The sequence below is a fragment of the Cucurbita pepo genome, chromosome LG02, assembly GCF_002806865.2.
Source record: "Cucurbita pepo subsp. pepo cultivar mu-cu-16 chromosome LG02, ASM280686v2, whole genome shotgun sequence".
NCBI classification, from domain to species: domain Eukaryota; kingdom Viridiplantae; phylum Streptophyta; class Magnoliopsida; order Cucurbitales; family Cucurbitaceae; genus Cucurbita; species Cucurbita pepo.
This window is the reverse complement of record NC_036639.1, coordinates 10,052,821-10,072,469: the sequence shown is the minus strand read 5'-3', so window position 1 is coordinate 10,072,469 and position 19,649 is coordinate 10,052,821. Positions and strand designations below refer to the sequence as shown.

General features: G+C 36.4%; 3 protein-coding genes across 8 annotated transcripts; all 3 read right to left on the bottom strand.

Annotated features, from left to right (window-relative positions):
- Positions 1-866: 866 nt before the first annotated feature.
- Positions 867-5,692, bottom strand: LOC111787843 (RNA polymerase II subunit A C-terminal domain phosphatase SSU72). 2 transcript variants are annotated; one of them, XM_023667908.1, is made up of 5 exons: positions 5,336-5,692; positions 5,059-5,204; positions 1,342-1,460; positions 1,110-1,257; positions 867-1,035 (listed from the first exon to the last, which is right to left on the bottom strand). In XM_023667908.1, the coding sequence occupies exons 1-4, from the start codon at positions 5,548-5,550 to the stop codon at positions 1,156-1,158; spliced, it is 582 nt and encodes a 193-aa protein (XP_023523676.1). In that variant the 5' UTR covers positions 5,551-5,692; the 3' UTR covers positions 867-1,035; positions 1,110-1,155. The 2 variants fall into 2 exon arrangements, with proteins under 2 accessions (XP_023523676.1, XP_023523675.1); XM_023667907.1 differs by having other exon boundaries at positions 867-1,257; positions 5,336-5,691.
- An 807-nt stretch (positions 5,693-6,499) lies between these two features.
- On the bottom strand, positions 6,500-13,256 carry LOC111788947 (N-alpha-acetyltransferase 40). 5 transcript variants are annotated; one of them, XM_023669542.1, is made up of 10 exons: positions 13,054-13,255; positions 12,770-12,941; positions 12,569-12,671; positions 11,531-11,610; positions 11,091-11,417; positions 10,782-10,858; positions 9,513-9,555; positions 9,352-9,420; positions 7,726-7,824; positions 6,500-6,929 (listed from the first exon to the last, which is right to left on the bottom strand). In XM_023669542.1, the coding sequence occupies exons 2-9, from the start codon at positions 12,857-12,859 to the stop codon at positions 7,792-7,794; spliced, it is 822 nt and encodes a 273-aa protein (XP_023525310.1). In that variant the 5' UTR covers positions 12,860-12,941; positions 13,054-13,255; the 3' UTR covers positions 6,500-6,929; positions 7,726-7,791. The 5 variants fall into 5 exon arrangements, with proteins under 5 accessions (XP_023525310.1, XP_023525306.1, XP_023525308.1 ...); XM_023669538.1 differs by lacking the exon at positions 6,500-6,929 and adding an exon at positions 8,054-8,263 and having other exon boundaries at positions 7,741-7,824; positions 13,054-13,256; XM_023669540.1 differs by lacking the exon at positions 6,500-6,929 and adding an exon at positions 8,054-8,260 and having other exon boundaries at positions 7,741-7,824; positions 13,054-13,256.
- Positions 13,257-16,247: 2,991 nt separating this feature from the next.
- LOC111787658 (protein SHOOT GRAVITROPISM 5-like) lies at positions 16,248-18,665 on the bottom strand. Its single transcript, XM_023667676.1, has 3 exons — positions 18,506-18,665; positions 18,024-18,423; positions 16,248-17,380 (listed from the first exon to the last, which is right to left on the bottom strand). The coding sequence occupies exons 1-3, from the start codon at positions 18,591-18,593 to the stop codon at positions 16,693-16,695; spliced, it is 1,176 nt and encodes a 391-aa protein (XP_023523444.1). The 5' UTR covers positions 18,594-18,665; the 3' UTR covers positions 16,248-16,692.
- Positions 18,666-19,649: the final 984 nt, after the last annotated feature.

The following is a 19,649-nucleotide window of genomic DNA, read 5'->3' as shown; positions in this document are numbered from 1 at the left end:
AAAAAATTCTAAGACCTTATAGCCATGGATTATGTTCATTGGAGACGACATTGCAAATTATAGTGGTTAATTCTGAAAGTCTCTCTCACACTTCTTTTAATTATTATTAGTTTTTCTATCTCGATCTTTCAATTATCGTGTCTATGGTAAATGCTGCATTTGATAATCAGAATCTTTCTTTAATAAATGATCACTATAAACTCGGTAGGCATCTTCTAATACTTAGAATGTATATAATTGCCCTTAAAGTCGTAAGTAGGCAAGTCGAAAGTGAGGCCTAGCCGGTTTCCCATTACTCAGTACAGGCAAAACCTAGGAAGATGAATAATTCATTCTAAAATCCTTTCAAAAATTGATTTTTCTCTCAATTACTTGGCGAAGCTTAGGAAATGTTTTCATACCCTTATAAGGAGTGGTTTATTCCTCATTCCCCTTCCCTCCCCAACCGTTGTCTTTTTTTGCTTTATTTTTAAGGATATTGAATTGCCATATACCCTAAATTTGGCTGCAAACATTGTTAAGCAAGGCAAAAGGAATGGACACGCTAGAGGAGTTGTTGCTAGCTTTTGTCATGAACTGCCAAGAGACCACCAGTCCAGACACTACCATATAAAATGAATAAATACTATCAGATCATTTAAAATTTGACAACTTAGCAATTCCACAAGTGGTCAANGGACTAGTTAAGAAATTTTAAGAACAAAAATCTAACTTTTAAAATCCTAGAGGTTAATTTATAACTTTTTTTTTTTCTTTTCAAATTATAGAAACTAATTTACAATTTAATCGGAAAAAACATCACATAATATAAAATGAATAAATACTATCAAATCATTTAAAATTTGACAACTTAGCAATTCCACAAGTGGTCAATTATAGAACTATTTTATAAATTTCATGGACTAAAATGCTACTTTTGAATCTTCAAGGACCAATAGTGACCAATAGACACTATTAGGGTCCAAAAAGTGTATTAGAGTATGAACTGAATCACAAAGAGTTGATGTAAGCAGACTCCGCCAACAAGCTATTTTCCTACTTTAGTTTTGGTTTCTTAAAAAGAAGTACTTCAAAAGAGAGCAACCAAATAAAATGACCAATATGCTTACAGTTGCAGCAGCACATATTCCGTACTCCAGTAGGATCATGGTGTCTTTAGTAAAAAGAAATGCTATACAACAGTTTTCTTCTTTGATGTTTCTCGAAGGCAATCACGATATCATCAATCGTATCTTCCCATGATTCAGCCCGTTCAATCTATCATAAAAAAGCAAAGAAAAAAAAAATCATAACAAATCCACACAAACGAATATAATGAAAAGAAATTCAAGAGAGCTGGACCTCCTGGCAAAGATCAAAAGTAAGCCGTGCTCCTATAGCTGCCTCCTCGTGGTTATCTTTTACCTCCAAGTTTACAATCAGTACAGTTTTCATCAGTACATGATCACGTGTGTTGAGATCTGCTCAATTATTGCATAATTATCATCAGACGGTTGAGTAGAAAAAATATTTCAGAAGCGGCCATCTTGATAAATGAGTAATATAAGAAGTATACATGAACATAAGCACACATTGAACGCCAAGAACGCAAGCTTATGATGCAACAATCCAGACTAAACAATAGTTCCTTGACATAATATCAGATAATATAGGGGTATCTTCTTTTTTTTTTTTTTTTTTTTTNTAAACAAGTGCATGAATAAAACCTACTTATGCCTCATCCTGAAAAGAACGGGAGTGTCAAAGGTGGCTGATTATAGGTCCATTAGCCTTGTAACTAGTGTTAATAAAGTTGTGGCTAAAGTTCTTTCTAATAGGCCAAGGAGTGTTGCCTCTTATCATCTCTTATGGTTACTTGATGTTCATTTTTGAAGATGGATCCTTGATTTAGTCCTTGTGGCAAATGAGCTAATTGGTGAGTACAAATTCAAGAAGAAGAAAGGTTAAGTGATCAAGCTTGATGTCAAAAAAGCTTAGGATGTGTTGCAACTTATCATCTCTCTTATCCACTTGATGTTCATTTTGGAAGACGGACCCTTGATTTAATCCTCGTGGCGATTGAGCTAGTTGGTGAGTATAAATACAAGAAGAAGAAAGGTTGAGTCATCAAGCTTGACTTTGAAAAAGCTTAGGAAGTCGTGGATTGGGATTTCTTGCTTGATGTCCTTCAAAACAAAGGCTTTGGAGAAAGGTGTGTGGGATGGATAGAAGTTATCTTACTAACACCTTCTTTTCAATCTTTGTTTTAGATGGCTAAGAGGCCTTATTTAAGCATCTAGAGGCTTGATGCAAGAGACCCCTTAGCCCTGTCCTCTTTGTGATTGTAGCTGATGTGATGAATGCTGGAGAAGGCTTATGAAAGAGGAAGCATAAATGGCTTCTTGGTGGGTAGATATCAAATTCACGTGTGTCTTGTTCTTAGAATATAGTGAAGATAAGTTAAAGTCAAAGGAGATTGTCGACATTTTTGAGCTAGTTTTAGGGCTTGAAAATCAATTGGCAGAAGATTGCCATTTCGGTCACAAATCTACATGAAAGCAAAGAAAAGAATGCTGCTGAAAGATGGAGTTGCAATGTTGGGAACTGGCTTCTGCCTAACTTGGGAGTTTAGAGTGTCATTGGAGCAACCCTAAGTTTCAAATGTTTTGGACTCCAGTTGAGGAGAAGATAGCTTCTAAGCTCTCAAATTAGGGTAATCTTTTATGTTCAAGAGGTAGGAACACACACTTGCTAATGCAGTTCTTTCTAGCATCCCAATCTATTACCTCTAAATTTTTAGTGCTTTGGGAAGGGTTTACAGAGTCTGGAGACGTCTATATATGATTTCTTCTGGAGAGGAGCCTCTAGAGAGAGCGGTGGCATTTTTGTAAATTGGAAGACCACATCACTCCCTACATTTAGAGAAGACCTTGTTATGAGTAACCTTAAAGGTAGAGCATCAGTTTACTTGCAAAATGGGGATGGAGATTTATGAAAGGGCCAGCTGCCCTATGGAAAGAAGTAATCGCTAGCAAAGGAGGAGCGGTTCCAAATTAGTAAGGCCACCCGCCCAACTAAGGGGACTGGAAATCCATCTATAAGACTTGTTGTAAAGCAGAGAAATTGTATAAAATTAATCTTGACAATGGTGAAAATCAACACAAATAAAAGCTTTTTCAATGTCTAATTTCAGAATCCATCCACGCTTCTTTTTAGCTCTATAAACTTCCACAACCTCATTTGCTAGTAAAATCGGATCGAGGATTTGTCAATTGGCCATCCGTAATCACATGAGAAAATGCATCTGGAGAAGTAATATCCGTAAGAAGGTTTAAATAACTTTCTGGCAGCTTTCCATTGAAGAACTTAACAGCAAGGAGTGATTTCAAATTAGGCATCAAAATTGTCTCCAAAAAACTGGCATATCCTTTGTAGAGAGGGCATAGGGAAGAAACAAGTTATCTTTTTCTTCACAGTAAATACATCATCAACAATTTCAGCATCTCTTGAAGTCTCCTATCATCAGTAAAAGAAACCATGGAATAGAACAGTGCTTACCTGGGCACAACCTAAAAAATTAGCAAATATTTGAATTCTTTGCATGAATACCATTATAACGGGCCTTTGGGAATAAAATTAAGTATACTGCTTTAACTTTCTCAAATTGGAGCTCTTAGGCTGCCTTTTGCCTAGTTTTCAGATGTATCCCGTTCGTTCTACTTCATAATTATGTCTTTACTAAACATCAAATGACATGAGAAAAATCATATTGGATTATAAGATGTGGTTTGCAACAGGGAAGAAAATCCTATTTCTAAGGGGAAAATAATATTATTTATCCAAGCCATTATGAATTATATTACTAAATGTACCTGAAAACCAACATGACAGTGACACATGCATTTGACACAAATATAAATCTTCCTGTGCCTAAATAACACTTCCATACCATCTATGATTGCAACCAACATAAGCATAGCTTAGAAGTTAAAAACACCTACTTTATCCTTTGTAGTCGGAGGTTCAAATCCACATCTCCAATTCCCACAAACCATGTATGGTCAATGGTACAATATAAAAACCAAAGTCACAAATGGAAGAAATTTTTTTATTCGAGTAAAAATTTGGACTGTGTACAGAGATATTCTTTTCCGGAGTTGTCCCCGCAACAGTGTGATCTTGTAAATGTCAGTTTGAGAACCATCATCACTTATTGTGGGAAGTTCGTTAAGTCCCTTTGGGTAGGTGCTCCTTTGATTTAATTTGGGTGTGGAATGATGATTGTTTTGCTTCAATCAATAAGGCGCTTATGGGGTCACCTTTTCGTGAGAGTGGCACTATTTTGTGGCATGCTAGTTTCTTTACTATTTTGTGGGGAGTTTGGGTTGAAAGAAACAATCAAATTTTGAGAGAGTTGGAGCAGTCTTGTGGATGAGGTCTAGAAGGTGGTTAGGTTTAATGCCTCTTTGTAGGCATCAGTCACTAAGCCTTTCTATAATTATAGTCTTGGCTTGATTTTGTTAGATTGGAGTCCTTTTTTGTAGCTTTTTGGGATTTTTGTTTTGTTTTATTGGGCTTGTTTTTTTTTTTTTTATTGCCCTTGTATATTCTTTCATTTTTCTCAATGAAAGCTCGATATCTTACCGATGACTCCACTTCGGTCCCACTTAATGTTTACCCTGATCTTACACTGGCCATTTCCTCTCTACAAGTAAAATTTCCTCACACAAAGTCTTTCATCAAGGATTCATGACTTCTAATTAATAATTATGAAACACAAATAAAGAAAACCTCTGAAGCTGATATAGAACATGTAATCACTGTTTATATAAATGCTAAGGATTGATCATCAAACTACTTATAATCACCCCATAACTTCTTGGTCCAACAGCAATCAATCACAACCAAGTCCCAATGGCAATATAGTCACAATAAATCTTATATATATAGCACAGAACTGCTAAAAGTAAACTTGAAAAAAAGCATCGTTAGAGCTCGCAAAAGAAGCCAAGAATTCTACTATCGTACATTGCAGAGCCATTAACTTTCACAAGCATAAATTCAAGAAGGCAAACTAACCTTCAATAACCATATCAAAGACCTTTTCTTCAAAAGTAAATACCACATCAAAGAAACCGTCTGCTGCATTATCTTGCCAACGTTGAGGAGCCGTTTTGACTGCTGCATTTCTCTTAAGCATAGGCAGAATGCCATTACGCTTGTATCTATGCAAGTTTTAAGGTTAAACCATTACTGAGATCTAGAACAGTCCAACTGGGAAATTTAGTTTAAAAAAAAATGCTGAAGACAAGAAAATAGTACCACCAGTCTTCGTGGAGGGGGAGAAAAAGGATACAGTTCAGGATCTTTTCGGCGGAGATCATCGAACATGTGCTTGTAAGGTGTACCAAAATCGTATACATTAGGTTCTCGGAGAGAAGGTCCGGGAAGCTTGACGTGAGCCCCAGTTCCATAGGATGAAACGTTGAAGCCCTTGCTTTTGAGGATAGAGTGAGCCTCCATGCTTCGATTCTGGTTGGATGAACAAACCATTGCATAACGATACTTCATGGCGAATCTCCGATGAGAAACCGGCGTGGGAGCAGCAGGATTACGGTTGATCACAGTTGAATTTCGTCGGGAATTTGAGTACTCTTCTTAGCCTTCATTTTAGGCATAAAGAAAGGACAAAGATGATTGTTTTAGGAGTTCTCTCAGAAGGGTTGTTTGGGCCTTGCGGCGGCGCGAGCCGCGAGGTGGGCTTAGTCGAGAGTACTCCACCACCCACAAATTCAAAAACTATATAATAAAATAATAATAAATAAATAAATAAATAACTTTGAACTTCCTCCTAAAAAAAATCATAAATAAATAAATAAATAAATATATATATATATATATATACACACGTATACTAAATAAATAAATACTAATTTATTTTTATCCTTAAATTTTTAAAAATTTCAATAATACTCTTAATTTTAAACAAAATCTTTAAAATACATCCAATTAATTTTTTTTTTTAAATCTGGAAATCAACTCTTAACAGAATTATTCATCTATTTGTAGTTTATTATTTGGTAAAGTCTACAGAATAATAGATTTTATTGAATCCGTTACAAAAGTTATTCACCAAATTAAAGGACAATTATGAACAATAAAAGTTTAAATCGACACAATATTATTTTTTATTAATGGACAAAATTGTAAAGAAAGATAAAATATTTTGTAGTTCATTGTTAATACTTTTACTCGTATGTTTTTATATTAATGATTTGAATTAAATCATTTACCACTATTACAAAATGGGGTTTTTATATTAATGATTTGAATTAAATCATTTACAACTATTACAAAATGGGTCATATCTGAAGTATTAGAAACCCTCGACTAAGCTATGTTTTTAAGATAGCAAGGATCCAAGAATCTTTCCACTTTTTATCGAACCGAATTTATCTGGTGCTTCTCAAACTCTATTCGAACATTGTTTTCGAAAGTAGAAAATACATTGAACAAGTTAGAGTAGAACGAATCATTCATTCAAAATCTCTACTATTCATTCAAAAGAGCTTCAACAGAACATCAGAGTTTCATAAATCCCAACTCTAAAATAAGACCTTAAACACAGAGAATCAAAGCTAACAATTAGAACTCTCAAAAAAACTACAAGCTAAAGTGAAATCTAATCATAGAAGAAAGGAAAGTTTTGAGGTACTAAATGTTGCAGCAAAGTTGTGTTTCAGCTTTCACTTCTTCTTCTGCACCAATTCTTTGTTCTTCTTCTTCCTCTCAAATCGGCTTCTCCTCCTTTTTTTCAGATTCCATTCTTTTTCTTTTCATTTTCTGTTCTAAATGAGTTGCCACTGAGTCCATGCCATTTTTATGCTATTTTCTCCAGCTCAAGATGCTACAGCTTTGCTGTAGCAATCCCATAATATTTTGCTATCCACCTTAAAAAAATCAAAATAACACTAGATTGGAGGTGAAAACTAGTAAACAAGGATAATAAAGCTATAAACAACGTTAACTTCTAAATTAACTTCAAACAAACCACACAAAATAAGAGAGAACAATGCAAAATTGCACCACTTCGCCAAAGAATAAAGCTACCTTAAGTGCTTAAATAAACCAATATCACAGGATTATATAGCCCAATTCGCATCAGCAAAGCCATGTGAAGAAAATGAACCAACGGTTTACACTCAGCTTCAACACCAATTTGAAGACTCAAGATTGGTGTGTCTAACTGTTTTTTCAACAAACAACTTAAAATTTATGAAAGGTTGGGAAGCTTCAGATTTTGTTTGACGAACATAAATCCAAGTGTATCCAGAAAAATCATTAACAAAGCTAATGTTACAGTGGAAGCCATGTCTAGATAAATTGTAAGAAGGTCCACCCACAAATTAGCTACAATCGATTTTAAAGGTGCAGCATATGAGGTAACAGAAGGAGAAAGAAAGTGAGCAGTGTTTGCCTATGGCACAAGCATTACAAAAAGAAACGGCGTTAGTAGGCAAATTGGAGTTTCAATGTTTAACTACTTGTTTAACAACTGAAAGGGCGGGATGCCCAAGATGATGATACCAAATGTCAGAGAGACATATTATTCAACTGAAGAAACCAAAGCAGTAGAATGTTTACAAGAAGACTGGCAGTATGTTATTAGACTGAAAATAAAACTAACATAACAGAAGGCAACAACAGCTCAAGTAACAGTAGGTTATAGATTTCAAGAGATTGTACCTCTGAATGCTTGAAACGTCCTAATTGATGATAACAAGAAGGATTCAGGGAGGTGGAATTCTGTAATTAGAACAACTCTGAACGAGAGATTGCTGGCCCCTGTTACCAACAAAACAACAAACAAAGCTTCATCAAAAGGCATGCCAAGAAGGCCTATTCCAGTGGTTTGGTATGCGCCCCTAAGTGTTTCTTGTGTGTGCGTGGCATCATGGGTTGTTTGGAAAGTAAGGAAGTGTAGCTATTTCCCACGAAGAGAAATAATGATATGCGATTAATTTACATGGGCTAGTGCATTAAAAGAAAAGCAGAGAATCATGAAACACCATGCCTTGGCACTGCATGCAACGAAAGGGGCTTCTTCAAAACTTTAGCATAACGAGTACATAACTAATATCATGCTTTAATTCATTGGTTCGCAAATGATCCAGTAACCATTTGAATGCAGCGGGTGATTTGGATTGGGCACTTCAATTACAGAACTTATTAGACTGATTCCACTACACAATCTCTTGTCAACAAAGGGAAGTGGAACGTTCTGCTGCAAAATGATCAAGCATTGTGTACTTGCATATCTATCATTGTTACAAGTTACAACACAGCAAATGGATATACTACCAATTACATAAAACTTCAAAAAAGGCACAGATGGAAATCAATAGTGTATTCTAGATTGAAAAAAATTAATTGATAAATATACTAAGCTAGTTTAAGGAAAATTTTCTATCAAAGAAATGAAAAGCTAAAGGCAGAGTTGAAGGAAGGACATATTTTAGAAGGTTGGCATGAAGAAGAAATAGAGTTTGCACCTTCCTACAAGTACAGTCCCAATTAAACTGACTACTACATTGAGTATGACCGAAAAACATCACACGCACCCCCCTGATACTTATGTTACACATGCCTTACTAGGCTTTTCATACCACTTTTACCAATTTAACATGTTAGATGAATAAGTTTGCTCTTTGTAAGTTGGATCAAATAATTTGGTTTGGGAAGGGGCTGAAGCAAATCCAACACAGTAGAGAGTCCAAGTTATCTCATCACCGAACTGTTTGGGCTATTTTCGTAGCAGAGTCTAACAGATTTTAGAACTGAAAAGGAGGAATCACAAGCTTCTCCTATTGTTTAATTTCTCAACAAACAATAAAGACACATTCTTGTTGAACGTTTCGTGTCACTTTCTTCCTAGTTTAACAAAACAATTAAGATTTTTCGCTTGATCGTCTTCACAAGCTCACTCCCATTGCACCAGTGTTCATATCCCCCTGAGAGTGAGAGGGAGAGAAAGAGGTAAGTGGACATTGGTTTAGATGAACTGAAATCCTAAACGTCTGATCTACTTAACCATTCGACACTTCAGCCACCAAAATTACCACAATAAGAGTCCATCTAATGACACTACCATATTTATTACTGCGATACCCTTTTAATAACTTCTATCCAGCCATCATGCCGTTATAGAAGCAATACTTGTATCATGTATTTTGGTTATAAAAGATGCCACTATGTTTTGAACAGTAAGAACAGATCCTGAAGCCCAAGAAATTCAGTTGTGGACACATATTATGTGACCCTTTACGTGACAGAATTTAGGTGAATTACAGGCCACATGGAATAGAATCATACCTCCAAAACAGCTTTAGCTTCTTCATTAAATGCTTTGCAGAGAATTTCATAGCTTGCATCAATTGCCATCTGGGAATAATAAAAGCAACTAATTTCAGAATATTGCTTTCAAATAACACGGCATGCATTGTAATCTCATGGTAGTTCGATGCATAGTATACCAATGAATTAGCACGTGAGGGTGAAATAGATGAAATGGTATATCTGTAAAAGAAAATATGAAAGACAAATATTAGTCATTTCAGTCCAATCAATAATACGGAAAACAAACAATTCTAATCATTTCAGCATCAAAACCCAAGAAGTGCTTTTGATGCCCTATTAAGTTGGCATAAACTATAGATTTCATTACAAGGGCCTTTTCCATTATGATCAAGGTTTTTATTTAATGTACCATTTCATCTTCATAAAATGTCAATCAAACACATCTCCAGGTCCAACAAGCTCATTGAGAACAAAAATAATGTAAATGATCGAGGATGGGGTCTACAATGGAACCATGATTCTTTTGTTTCATTAAGGATGATATGAAACAACCTATGTGGTCTTTTAAAACGAAACAAGGAGTTAATATTATTTTTTCTTACTAGGCTTTTATTTATCATTTTCTCACATTAAAAGAAGTTATAGTCCCCGGCAGTTAAATGAACGGCACCATCATTGCCACTTCCTTGAACGTCAATCTCCAGCGGAGAATAGGACAGGTGAGAAAACTTGTTAAAACATATACACACAGGAGCCAAATAATCGGTCAATTTGTTGTTGCTTTTTATTACTAGATAAGTTTGATGATAGCAATTGAGATCGAAGCAAGAGACAAAGACAAGGGCAAGAAGAGAGATTTAGAAAGGGGGAGATCTGGACAGACATTAGCACTGAAGATAGAAAGAGAGTCGTCGACTAATGTAAATTTTCATACAAGCAAAAATAATACTAATTACTGGTAAAATAGCTAATAAGCAGGTGCTCAAATTGTAATTAGGACCTTTTCACGAAATGTCTGTATTTATATTTGGTCAAATTGCAATACCGAGCCCAATCCTCTAAACAATTCTATCTGCCAAGCCAAATTTTCCAGAAGAACAAGTTCTTTTCATGGGACACCGTACACCCCTAGTAATATTAGTCACTTTACCTTCGCTAATAAAGAAAAAAGTGTTGGTACAAATCTCAAACCTATAGTGAACGAAGCTAGGAACCCCACCCCAAATAATTATAATAAAAGAGTCCAACTCATATTATAAGAGAGAAAATAAATTCAGCTGAAATTAAAATGTATTGGTCCTTGTAAATTGTTATATTCAAAAAGTTCAACACAAAAGCACCACCGTAATTCAGCTGAAACTAAAATGGAATGGTCCTCGTAAATTGTTATATTCAAACAGTTCAACACAAAAGCACCACCAATGAATTTGAGCAAGACATTTTACCGCAGCCTGTTTCGGTAGAAATTCAAAGCTTTGAAGTTTGCTTTTTGAACGGTGAAAACCACCGCACCCATGCAGTTCTACAAAAATTAACATCCAAATTAGAGGAATGAATTGATTAAAAAAAAACATCCTAGAGAGAATGCTCGGCAGAAGATTTAAGAACAATATGGTGAGAATAGTTAAATTAATGTACAACAAAAATGCTGTGTAAGTTCATTGGAGTTTCAAGATTAGTTCAAAACAATATTTTTTTTCGATGTATCTATGTTTGTGAACACAAGGAGGCAAAGAAAAGGCAGAAACGGGAACCTTGCAAGCAATAAGCTCAATTAATTCCATTAAGAAAGTCCCCAATCCTCTTCCTTGGAAACGAGGCTCAATCTGCAGCTCATACACATATAGCACAGGTATCATTTCTTCTATAATAAATCGGAAGTGTACAAATGCAACCATGGGATCCTTCTTATTTAGAGTTGTACTTGTCTTCTCTCCATCTGATTTTGAAGGCTTTCCATTGGCATTAGCATGTGAAGCCTCGTGCACAAATATATAACGTGCTTGTGTTGAAACCATTTCCCTGTGCTTCACCTTCTCTTCAGTTGGCCATTGTGATCCATATGGCCCCTCCATATTGATCTTTGAAAATAAAGTGAACAATCCTTCAGCCCAAGAATAAATAAGAAGTGCTAAAAACATTTCACTAAATTACAATGATTGCATATATACGTAAGAAATGACAGTCAGTTTACCTTGAGGAGATTTTGAATGTATTTCTTAACAGAACAAGAAAGTTTATTGCCACGGCCTGATTGCAGGTACAAAGATAGACCTAGAAATGAAAGAAAAGTAGGCATCCCATTATGTGCACATATGTCTATACAACCAACAAATGTGTCAGGACAATAGTTGCAAGGAAATCAAAAGAATAGCCCAAACAGAACAGACTACGTAAAGATAGTTCTACTTATGCAAACCATTCAAACTAAGCGACAAGCTCACACTCCCAGTGAACTTAGGAAAGAAAATGTATGTGCCTGGTGACATAATCTGAAATCTTAACTCATAATATTCAAAATCAAGGAAACCAGTGCATATGCTCAATCTGTCCAAAACGTCGTGGAGTATAGGCTTGCGATTAAACTTCTGAAAGCCAGCAGGGTCCTAGAATTTATACAAGACAGAAATCCATAGGATATTTTTAAGTATTGTTTCTGAATATCCAAACCCTGAGTGCAAACTAACCATGTAAGTTTGATATCATAGTGAACCTACGTAATTTGACCTACTGGACAGACCAATGCATAAAAAGGACGGAAAATCGTAAAGTACACACTTGTGGTTTTACTATTTTCTTTTTTCATTCTTACCTCTATATTTTGGGAACTTTAAAAAACATCTTCTGCTCTGTAAGTTGTCCAATCATACCCTTCAATCAATTAGTTTTCATGTAGCCGCATACACATGTAATAATCCATGTGTTGATTTCGTTAAAGAAATGTGTGGTTTCTAAATTTCACAAACTACATCGTTGCTAAAGAGTATTTTACAATGCAGGACTGTGATTTGTAATTCTTTGAAAAGTGCATTTTCTAGACATGAAAATATCCAATGAGGGAAGTTTGCCCTCGTAAATTATGAGCATGGTGTTTTGTCCGGCCAATCATAACAATGAGGTGTTTTTTCCCCTTTCTTTTCATTTTTCTTTTAACCAAACAACAAATAAACTTGTCAATGCTAAATTTAGATGGTTCTGGGATGTTTATGATTCAGCATGATAGTATGCATACCGCCGCGATTGTAGTGGCGCAATGACGGAAAGGGTGAAAGATGGTCTTTCTGGGCGCAAGCGACCTCAATGAGTTGATCGGTGACTTTTTTCTGCTCGATTATCTGAGTTTGTAGTCAAAAAGCACCAAACATCCTTTACTTCTAGAAATTTTGAAAACTATCATATGCGCGCGCGCGCAAGTTCTCTACAAGTTATTTACCTTTCTCCGCTTCAAACTCTGTACTCCATTACAATTACCAGAACCGTTGTTCTCGGAACGGCTATGAGAAAGCGAACCCTTATTCTCCATACGATTGCTGCAACAATTGCCAAGAGCCACTCCATAGTCTCACCGCATAAACTTTGAGATAGATAACATATTGTATCGAAACCTTTGCAAAAAGAAGAAGAAAAGCCTCGATCAATCAACTGTGCTTGTGAGTGCTAACCATTACCAACTGAACGAATTGAAAATGAACAAATTCTTGAGTATAGCAAATGTACCTACATTGAGAATTCCACCTTCATAGTCCTGGCGTCACGTTCTTCCACTTGAACCAAAAATCAAAAATGTTCTTCCACTTGAACCAAGAATCAAAACGTCTCTTGCCAATTGCTCCTACTAACCCCTTTTCATCCGTATTTCGTCCCTGTTCGTCTCTGATTTCTCTCTCTCTCGAAATTTGGGTAAACCGTAATTAAGCTCAAGTTTTGTGTAAGATATTTGTGATCGAAATTAATAAAAATACCTAAAAAAAAATCTATTTTATTTATTAAAAATCCTTAATTTTTTTTAAAAAATTAAATAATATTTTTAAACAAACGATAATCTTTATTTTAAAAATACCTTTAATCTTTTAAAAAAATATTTAAAATACTCATTAAATTTTAAAAATAACATTAACACTCTCGACATTTATACTATTAATATATAGATAAAAACCGTCTGTCGCACCTCATAAATTATATTCATTTTGAATATTATTTTTAAAAGTTAATGAGTATTTTTTAACCGTAGTAAAAATTTATTTTTGAACTTTAAATTTAAATGTGTTTTTGAAGTTCGTATACAAAATTTAAGGGCTTAGATTATCTTTTGAAAACTTTTAATCTTTAGAGTTAATGTTAAGTGATATTTTTATTAATTCAACCTTATATTTATATTTGTCTCACCAATTATTTAGATGGTAAAATTTTCGATTCAAATAACTCATATTAAATAATGAACCTAATCCAATCATAATTTTATTAGGTTAGGTAGTTCGAGTTATTTATTTAAATTTAAATTTTTAATAAATGTAAAATATTAGTCGTAGAACATTAATTTATTTATTTTAAAATATTTAATAAAAATTTGCAATCAATTTCAATGTATATTTTTAAAAGATATTTTCAAAGAGATAAAAAAATTATTTTTAAGAGTAACTAGAGAATAAATTGTCAAAATAATAATAATAATGAAATTAAATAAAGATAAAATAAATATGTGATGTCCCTTGGTTGGGGAGGAGAACAAAACACAGTGTGTGGAAACCTTCCCAATGCATTTTAAAGCCTTGAGCGGAAGCATGAAAGGGAAAGCCCAAAGAGGACAATATTTGCTAGTAGTGAATATGGGTCGTTACAAAATATATGTATCAGAGCTAGACACCGGACGATGTGTCAGCCTTTCGATGTTCCTCGAAGGGGGGTAGACACGATTGGAGAAAGGAATGAGTGTCAGTGAGGACACTGGGCCCTAAAGGGGGGTGGATTGTGATGTCCTCACATTGGTCGGGGAGGAGAACAAAACAGATCAATGTGCCCGCCTTCTCGCTATTCCCAAAGGGGGTAGACACGATTGGAGAAAGGAAGGAGTGCCAGCGATGACACTAGACCTCGAGGAGAGTGGATTGTGATATCCCACTTTAATTGGGGAGGAGAACAAAACAGGACAAAACACTATAAGGGTGTGGAAACCTTCCCCTAACAGACGCGTTTTAAAGGTTCGAGGGAAAGCTCAAAGAGGACAATATCCGCCACCGGTGGATCTGGGTCGTTACAAAATTTATGTATATATATAATTGTGTAGGTAAAAATCAACCAAATTTCGGTTCAATCCAACCGGTCACAGTTCATCAAAACTTACCCCACATGTTTAAAGCCTCTTATATGGCCACACTATTATTATTATTATTATTATATATATATATATATATATATATTTTTTTGCCGACACCAAACAATTAATATTTTAGGTATAAATATAAAAAAAAAAATATAATAAATATAAATATCGGTTAAGGCAAGTGGGCCACATTGAGCAAGACATCTCCACACTATTGGGCCAAGCCGACAGACCCAGCCCAGCCCAGCCCATTAAGAACGAACTGAGCGGCCCAACAAATATAAAAATCCAAATAAATAAATATTAGTGTTTTAATTAAAGTGAGGATTGAAGAGGGGGACCCAGGGTTGACCAAAAGTTTGACCAAATATAATATAATTATTTAAATTGTGAAAATTGATGAAAAGGTCACGGGGTTTTCAGTGAGTAATTATAGTTGCAAAAAGCTCCTCTGGGTTAGAGAACTTTTGTCAAAGTTGATAAAGTTTCATCCTTTTTCTGCATAAATATAATTAATTATTTATTTATTTATTTCAAACAAAGTAAAATAAATTTTAAAAAGTAAGATGAAAAGACTAAACAATAACATAAATGACATCGAAAAAGACAAAGTAATTTAGGAAATAGAAAAAGAATCTTTGTTCGGATGTTTTGTGTAAATTATTTTCATTTATTTCTATTTTTCATTTAATATTCTAACTAATTTCTAGATGTCTCTAAAATTATAAATATAGCTTTTTTATTAACTAATACAACAAAGATTTTTGTCTATTTTTGTCTATGTCTATGTCAGGTTATGCGACTCAAATAAACCTTGTTAGAATTATAAACAAAAAGTCGATATGTTTAAATATTTTGAATGTCATTTTTGTATACTAAGGACGTAACAAGCATCATAATTTGGGTTTTTTCTCCCGTCGGTTAGGGAGAGATTTTGTGATGACTCACGTTGGTTGGGGAGGAGAACAAACCACTATTTATAAGGGTGTGGAAATCTTCCCCTAGCAGACGCGTTTTAAAGGTTTGACGGGAAGCCCAAATGTGAAAGCCCAAATAGGACAATATCTGCTAACGGTGGATCTGGTTCGTTACAGGTTTCCACACCCTTATAGAGAATGTTTCGTCCCTTCTCCAATCGATATGAGATCTCACAATCCACACCCTTTAGGGCCTAGCGTCCTCACTGACACTTGTTTCTTTCTCCAATCGATATGAGATCTCACAATCCACACCCTTTAGGGCCTAGCGTCCTCACTGACACTTGTTCCCTTCTTCAATCGATGTGGGACCCCCCAATCCATTCAGGGTCTCACGTCCTTGCTGGTACACCGCCTCGTATCCACCCCATCAGGGTTCAACATCCTCACTAGCACATCGCTTCACGTCTAACTCTATTACCATTTGTAACAACCCAACTCCATTACTAGCAGATATTGTCATTCCTTTTGAGCGTTCTCTCAAAGTTTTAAAACGCGTATGCTAAAAAGAGATAGTTTTAAGTAATGTGTACGTTAACGAATTTCCACTCAAATGATAGTTAAAGAACAACACCCCATTTCTTCAAAAGAATGAAAGAAAGGGAATTGAATGATAAAAATAAAAATTAGGGTTATTGAATTTAGAAGAAGGGAAGAGAAGGGCGCTGATTCATATGTGAGTTAGAGAGAGAGAGAGAGAGAGAGAGAGAGAGAGAAATGAAGTATTGATTATGAATGGTGTCTGGTAGCAGCTGAGCGTTGAGAGTGACGAGTGAGGGCTGATTATGCCATCCTTCTACCACAGTGGCACTGAAAAACATGCCGCTGGCCTTGCTGCTGCTACCCATTATTCTCTCTCTTCTTTTCACCATCTAATGATATTCAGCTATAAATTCTTGGTCAGTCCCATTCTTAAATGCTCAAACTGTACTCTCATATCCTCCAAACACTAAATCCCAAAACCCTCTCTCATTATTCTCAACAAATTCTTCAACTTTTTTTTCAATTAACCCAAAACCCACTTCCCAAAAATGCTTGTTCTATGCCTTGGAGGACTTGTCACGATCGGCACGATGCCGTTGTTGTAGTAGTAGTCGATGCAGCTGTTGTTGTTGTAGTTGTTGTTGTTTTCGCTTGAAATTGCTTCTGGCAAGCTTGACAAGTGATTTCAAGAATAGTTGAATTGACCCGTTTGATTACGGTTTGTTTAAGCGTTATAGCTTTATCGAGCTCCGCTTGTGCTTGTTGTCTCATTCTTTTGGCATTTGCGAATTCTTGCTCCGCTATTTCTACTTGCCGCTTGGCTTGCTGTCTAGCTTCCTCCGCGTACGCCTTCTCCGCCAATGCAACTCTTAGTGTCTGCCCGGCTTCGTCTCTAACATCTCTTGCACCGTCCATGAACTCGCACGATCCAATCGAGAGCTGGAGTTTGATTGAAGAACAGCCTTTGTTTCCCTCTACAAGATTCGGATTCAGATTCGGATTCGGATTCGAATTCGACCCAGTTGAGAGTTTGAGGTCTAGATTGTGATCGTGTGGTGATCCATTGTTGTTGGCGTCCGGAGGCTTTGAAATGGGTGGCGCTATGAGAGCTGCCCAATTGGGTGCGCTGCTGATGTTGGTGTCGCTGGATGGGCTTGGACTCGATGCCGTTTGGGACAAACATGCAGCCGGCTGGAGGGTTTGGGATTGCTGCTGGAGATGTCCCATATTGCAAGCATCTTGATGCTCTATAAAGCTCTCCACCCTATATAATATAAATCAACACCAATTCATAAATGTAAATGCACGTTAAAACCCGAAAAAAATCATAGATATATAAGTAAGGAATATCATGTTAATTTTTCTTTTATAGTAAAAATTTAATTCCAGTCAGAATCATACGAATTTCAAGAAATTGGTGAAAATTTTATTAGATCTCGAGCTTCTATGAACTTATTTTCGTCATCAGCAATTCCCAGAAAGATGAATTGAGGAAAAACTTATGAACGGATCAGCTATGACCATATATGATACTCAGTATGGGACCTCACCATTCATTAGTGGTGCACGGTGTTCTTCGACTCATTCTTACCTTGAACGGTGAAGATGCTATCGACCCAGAATCAATATCGAGCCATTTACATAGAAGGATGAAAAAAATTGCAAAAAAACCAAACTAATATCTCTCAAAGTAGACAATATCGTAACAGGATGAGAGCGGGGTTGATTACCACTCATCAAAGCTATGTTCTTCGAATCATTCTTACCTTGGATAGTGAAGATGCTATCGACCCAGAACCAATAACGAGCCATTTACATAGAGGGAAGAAAAAAATTGCAAAAAAACCGAACGAATAACGTTCAGGGTCATGAAAACTTCGAGTCAAAGTAGACAATATCATAATTACCTAGAGAAAACGCGGCCGCAATCACAAGAGTGGCCACGAGTGCCACAAGTTTTGAGATGAGCTTTATAATCAGACTGAACAGCATAGCCCTTGGAGCATTTTTGACAAACCCATTGCTTATGGTTGCTATGCTTCCGTCGGAAGTGCTTCTTGATACCAACAAGGTCACCAAGCGCATGACAAGGGTCATGGTGCAGGCAGGTAGGCTCAGGACAAACAAAAACCCTCTTCCTCACAACAGGACTCTCCCTCTTCAACAGCTTCCATGGCACCTTATGGCGGCGCCTATGCATCTGGAGGTTCTGGTCCCGCTGGAACCCCTGGTTGCAGATCTCGCACACGTATCGGTCCGATTCGAGCAACGTCTTGGGCGACAGAGACACAACCTCTGCGTCCGGATCTAGCCACAATAATTCAAGCCCCTTGAGAGTTAATTCATGGAACCATAAGAAGCATTAGAAGAGGTTAAGAATGAGTAGTACCTGGTGTCCCTGCAGGCCTTCGCTTTCTCTTGGTGCCATTTTCCAAGGAAGAAAAAGGGTCGGATGAAGTGGTGGCGCTGGCTATCATGGGGGAGTGCAGTGAGTAGCAGGTTAGAAGGGGTGTGGTATTAGCTTTGGGTTTATAAATATCTATTTTCAATCCTCATCTTTAGGGGATGATATTGTGAAGGGTTTTTAATTTGATCCCACAGGCAGCTATGGGCTCCATCAGGGAAAGACATACCCACAAACAAACAAAAACTGAAAATTAATTACATGGGTGTAAAATGATGGTCGTGCATGATCATAATACATACACCCATCCATCGGTCGTACATGATCATGAATTGGGTTGAGTTGGGTTGAGACGAATTTTAAATCCAACCGTGAAATATTAGTATTAGTTTGGATGTTCGTGTTATTTGTTTAAATTTTTAGTTTTTTATCATGTGAGATCCTATGTTGGTTGGAGATCTGAACCTAACATTCCTTTTAAGGATGTGGAAACCTCTCCCTAGCAGAGGAAGCACGAAAGGGAAGACCCAAAGAGAACAGTGGAAACCTCTCCCTAGCAGAGGAAGCACGAAAGGGAAGACCCAAAGAGAACCGTGGAAACCTCTCCCTAGTAGAGAAAGCACGATAGGGAAAATCTAAAGAGAACAGGGGAAACCTTTGCCTAGTAGAGAAAGCATGAAAGGGAAGACCCAAAGAGAACAATGGAAACCTCTCCCTAGTAGAGGAAGCATAAAAGGGAAGACCCAAAGAGAACAATATCTCCCGGTGGTCGGTTTGGGCTATTACAAATTATATTAGAGACAGTCTCTAATGGTGTGCCAGTAAGGACGCTAAACCCCAAGAAGGGTGGATTGTGAGATCCCACTTGAGGGTAACGAAGCATTTCTGAGTGTGAAAACCTTTCCCTAGTAGACTCGTTTTTTTTACTCAGTAGATGCGTTTTAGCCCAAAGAAAACAATATCCGTTAACAGTGGGCTTGGACGGTTACAAACAGTATTAGAATCATTCAGTGGATCCTAGCCGTTAGGAAGGGGTGGATTGTGAGATCTCACATTGGTTGTAAATGAGAACGAAGCATTCCTTACAAAAGTGTGGAAACCCAGAGACTCGTTGTCTCTGCAGTAGACA